Here is a 4,821-nt window from a genome sequence, read left to right on the forward strand (position 1 = left end):
AACATTAGGTGTGCATTACATTACACTATTTCATTCATCTCATTACACTATTTCATTCATCTCATTACACTTCATTTCCCACTAGTAACACAATAGGGTTACCATGGGTAGTGTAGGAACGATAGGTTCAAACACTTTTTGGTAAGGAATCTAATTCAACCTGGATTGTAATTTCAATTGGCCAATCATTTCTACGTTGTCATAATCTAAGGAACGCAGTTCAATATCGTTACTTTTCATTTATGTCAGTAGCTACCATATAATTGAAACATCATCGATGATAATCTCATTTGAATTCCATATATCACTCAAACTAGTATACTGGACCAAGAACTTCAAGTCCTGGGAGTAATCCAGACTAATCTCATGAGATGGAAACGATTGAGACAACAATCGAGTAGGGAGTTATTTTGTGCCATATTCTTCCACTTCTAGGAAAGTGAATCCAACGAATAGAGTGATCTGTCGCGTTTTAGGCCAAAGATAGATTGGTTGGCTATCTATCGGTGTACCGGGACATCCAAAGGGTGGCCCACCCTTGAGGAATGTTAACTTGATGTTTGTTGGGTACATCCATCCTTGCAGACATGTTTGTAGGGTATATGATCTTATTAGATTAGAGAAATGCATCTAGAGCAACATTCTGAAAGCTAGAATACGTTGCACTTGCTTATCATACTCGTGCGACACGAGGATCAAGATGAAACATAGTGGGCAACATCCATGCTAGTTTTTTTTTTAACCCATTACAATATATGAACCCTAGTTTTTGTTTTTCATTATGTGCCCAACTTAGTACCTAATCAATTTGCAAGGGCATAATCTAATAATTAAGCAATTCTAATTACGTTTTTGTTAAGAAAAAAATTGGTATTAGAATTAGATTTTTGTTTTTTGCTAAAATATTTTATGCGAACGTAATGTTAAATTAATTCAAAAAAGTTTAACATAGACAATAAATGTGCACCTAATTAAACTATCACATAAAATCGTAAAAACCTCAAATTTAAGAATTATACTAAAGGACTCTCTTATTTTATTTCTTAAGGGGCACCAAAATTCCATTTAAATCCTTAAATGAGTACTAAAATGTGGTGGGGAAGCTTGTACCTCATGATTCTTTAGATATAGCAAAAGAATATGGGGATCCTAAACCAAAAACGGTGAAAGAAGCGACTTTGTGAATCTCTCTTGAGATAAGGATATATAAATAGCCCGATATGACCATTGTGCTTTTATTAAAAGATCTGAAATAGGGTTTTTCATTTTTACAAAATATGTAAATGATACACAAAGGCCGTTGATTATTTAACGAAGGAATCCAAAATGAAAAATCCTGGAGACAGAAAATCTTGCCTTGGTCTGCAAATCAAGCATTTTCCAAATGGAATCTTGATCCACAATCAACAAGCTCAATTTGAGAAAGAGACTCATCATCCGTCTACTTGTTATCCTCTAATTGATTTTTAGTTGTACAAGTCTTCTCCCATTATTAATGTTATCAAAAGACTTACATGTGAAAGCCTCATAGCATTCACCCTTGCACTCGAGTCCCGAGTTCGATTCCCCCACCCCCAACATCCAGAGTTCGATTCCCCCACCCCGACATCCCGAGTTTGATTCCCCCACCCCTGACATTGCTTGATTAGTGTTATCAAACTCTTTCATTAACCAGAAAATCACGATGTGTAAGGGTATTCTGGTGTGAGAGATTTGCAAGTAGCAAGGATTTTGGACCAAATGTAGCGAGAAATGCACTACAAAGAATCAGATATCTACATGGTGATTCCAAAGATAAAAACAGCAGGTCTACCAATGACCACATTTAGCCAAATCTAATGCACGAGTAATAGTTTGAGCCAATACCTTTGGAGTGAGTTGTGGGACATGACACTAGCACGGGGCTGAGACGTAATGCTACTAAATTTGCTTCTGGAAGAGTTAAAAGGTACTTTCTGTCAACTAAAAACACTTTCTTAACAATGGGCGTCAAAATAGTTTAAAACTGCTTCTGGGCCCTAGGAGCGCTTCATGGAGTAACATTTGTGACCAAAATTGCTTCCTACAAGAGATGTCCTGAATGAACTCCTAAGGATATTCTTCTAAACTGGATAGATAATAGTTAAATCAAACGCTCAACGTTGATCTGAAAATACCCAAACAGACTCAAAACCTAGTACCATATTTAAAACAATATCCCAAAGAAATGACCCCTAAACTCCAATCATACAACAGACCACCAATAATCTTTGGGAAAGTCTATCTACAAGCCAAAATCCATCAAGGTATACTTAGCAGGTAAACAGAAGATGAAACAGCCTTAGGTTTGTGATGCACAACTCGGTTTAAAAGCCAAACAATGGCAACGCCAGTAGAATCCATTTGCAAGGCAAAAACCACAGATTCTCTTTGGAAATCTCCACATGCAAATTTCTAGTTGATTGTCTAACTCCTGGATGAAAGTGTGGGTAGTCGAGGAGAGGTCATATAGGTTATGATGCTTCTGCTTCTACTTTTTGTGTGTTACAAAATTAGTCTAAAAAGCGTTAAAAACAAGGTGACATTGTAGGCCATAGAGGTATAAGTTTTGACAAGAGTGGCAATCAATTGTAATAGCTATGGAGAATGTCCTAACTTTCAAATAACCAGCAGCAGCATCTTGCTCATACATTAGGAAACATGGATATGGATACTAGGTGCATATACAATATGGAAAAGACTCCACCAAGTTAAAAGAAAACCAAAAAGTTGCAATACTGCCCAACACAACAGTGGAAAAAAAAAACACATATTCAGTTGAAAAACTTACGTAGTTAAAAAACCTAAATCTTGACAAGCTATCTATCATACACAAGATATTTACTTATAGTAATCTGACAACCCTATAAGCATCATACTCATTTGCAACTCAAAATCTGTATCACGTGTTCATATGGATATGATAGTGAAGAATCGATATGGATATGACATTGAAGTATCGGTATGGTGTGATATTGAACGATTAATCTAGAAGATGAGGGGTACTTGGAGATCGAGAGTATTAGAATCTCGTATCCACATTTAGTGTATCACAACGGTATGTTGGAGTAGCTGAGAGGTAGCAGTATCTCATATGCACATGGGGCTTTCATAGAAGTATATGTGGTACAAACCATTCTTTTTTATCACGGTTTCGCACAGAAAATGCTGTGTGCTCTATCATAAGTCGTATCGTTTCTTCAGTTACATCAAATATTATGATTCTTTAAGTTGCAGCAGGGCAGACATTATTGTTATGAAAGCACATAAACATAAAGCATGCTTCTTCACTCAACAAACATGCAAGAAAACAGCACGAATCGGAAACAGGTGAATAACGAACCACATAGATATATCAAAATCTGATTATACTGATAATTATATAACCCATGCCTAAATTAAACCATAATTGGGGTCCGCAATGGAAATTGAAACTCCGACTCAGCTCCTAACTAACTAGTTAATAAAGATAACCGGGGATCTTGATACGAATAAACAGCATACTCATAACATATGCCAGAACGACAGAGGAGATCCCAGCTGTGGCATACGACACCTTCACACTTTTTGCCCGATTCCGATCCAGAGCCAAGTCCATGAGCACAATGCCGATCCCACCAACCACGAACATGAACCCGGACGACAGCCCTTCAATTATGTACTGCCCGTTGACCCGGCCGGGGAGGAATACGACGGGTCGGACCGACCCTGTGAGGCGGTCCTGAGTTGATCCGATGCCCGGGGGCTCGACGATGACGTCGTAGACGATGCCGGAGACAACCATGAAGTAGGTGAGGAGGACGAGGGCGTAGACGGTCATGGGTGAGGGGAGGGTTAGGGTTGGGAGCTTGAGGCGAAGTCGAGGGGGGCGGAGGAAGCTGTAGGGGAGGATTCGAAGGACGAGGAGAATTGGGTCGATTGAGGCGTTGGATGGGTCGGAGGGCGTGGTACCGGTACCGGCGGATGGAGGCTGGGTCTCAGATTTCGGGGGCATTTTGGATGGGTCGGATTTGGGTCTGGGGGGTTTTGGATGGGTCGGAAATGAGAGTGTGAGTTGGGGATTTAGTTGAGTTTTTGTTTTGTTTTTTTTGGGGATTTAGTTGAGTTTTTGTTTTGTTTTTTTTTTGGGGGTTCTTGTGTTTCGTCCAAAGTTCTAAAAGTCGCTAGGCGCTAGTCGGGGGGCGGGCTGGAGCCTAGCGCCTAGGCGGCTAGGCGGATTTAAGTAAATCTATCATATTTCAGGTAAATAAGTGTCTGCTTCTACTTGAAATATATATAATTTCATCATAAACTACAAAATAGAATGCATATATATCATGAAGTATTGAAACATAATGAAAACATGTGAAATAAGGATATAATGTTTGTTCATTTAAATATGCAACAAGTCTCTTACAATTTATTGGAAAAAAACAAAATGCAAAATGAAAGTTATGTATTTTCTGTCTAAGTGAGTTGCAACCTAGGCGGGTGCCTAGGTGGTCTAGGCGGTGGGCTGGGGCCTAGGCATTAATCGGGGAGGTGGGCTGGGGCCTAGCGCCTAGGCGGCGCTAGGCGGGGATTTTTAGAACAGTGGTTTCGCCCCGGGGGCGTCAGGGTGGGGCAGTTTTGGTTTATAATAGGTATTCTAAGACCAACTGTAGCGAGAGTCTCAGAACTGAGAAATTATTAGATAGTATCGTATCACCACGAGGATGGAGATACTTCTAGATCTGGCATTTTCAATCTGACCCGATTAAAATCAGTATTCGAATGAGTAATAAACGAATCGGATAGTTAACGGGTCAACATGTTAATCACCCG

The 4,821-nt window shown here is 39.6% G+C and overlaps 1 protein-coding gene across 1 annotated transcript; it reads right to left on the reverse strand.

The window, feature by feature from the left end:
* Nucleotides 1-3,349: 3,349 nt before the first annotated feature.
* Nucleotides 3,350-4,095, reverse strand: LOC126608401 (uncharacterized). The gene has a single exon (XM_050276278.1). The coding sequence runs from the start codon at nt 4,010-4,012 to the stop codon at nt 3,479-3,481; it is 534 nt and encodes a 177-aa protein (XP_050132235.1). The 5' UTR covers nt 4,013-4,095; the 3' UTR covers nt 3,350-3,478.
* Nucleotides 4,096-4,821: the final 726 nt, after the last annotated feature.

This window comes from Malus sylvestris, chromosome 16 (assembly GCF_916048215.2).
Source record: "Malus sylvestris chromosome 16, drMalSylv7.2, whole genome shotgun sequence".
NCBI lineage: Eukaryota > Viridiplantae > Streptophyta > Magnoliopsida > Rosales > Rosaceae > Malus > Malus sylvestris.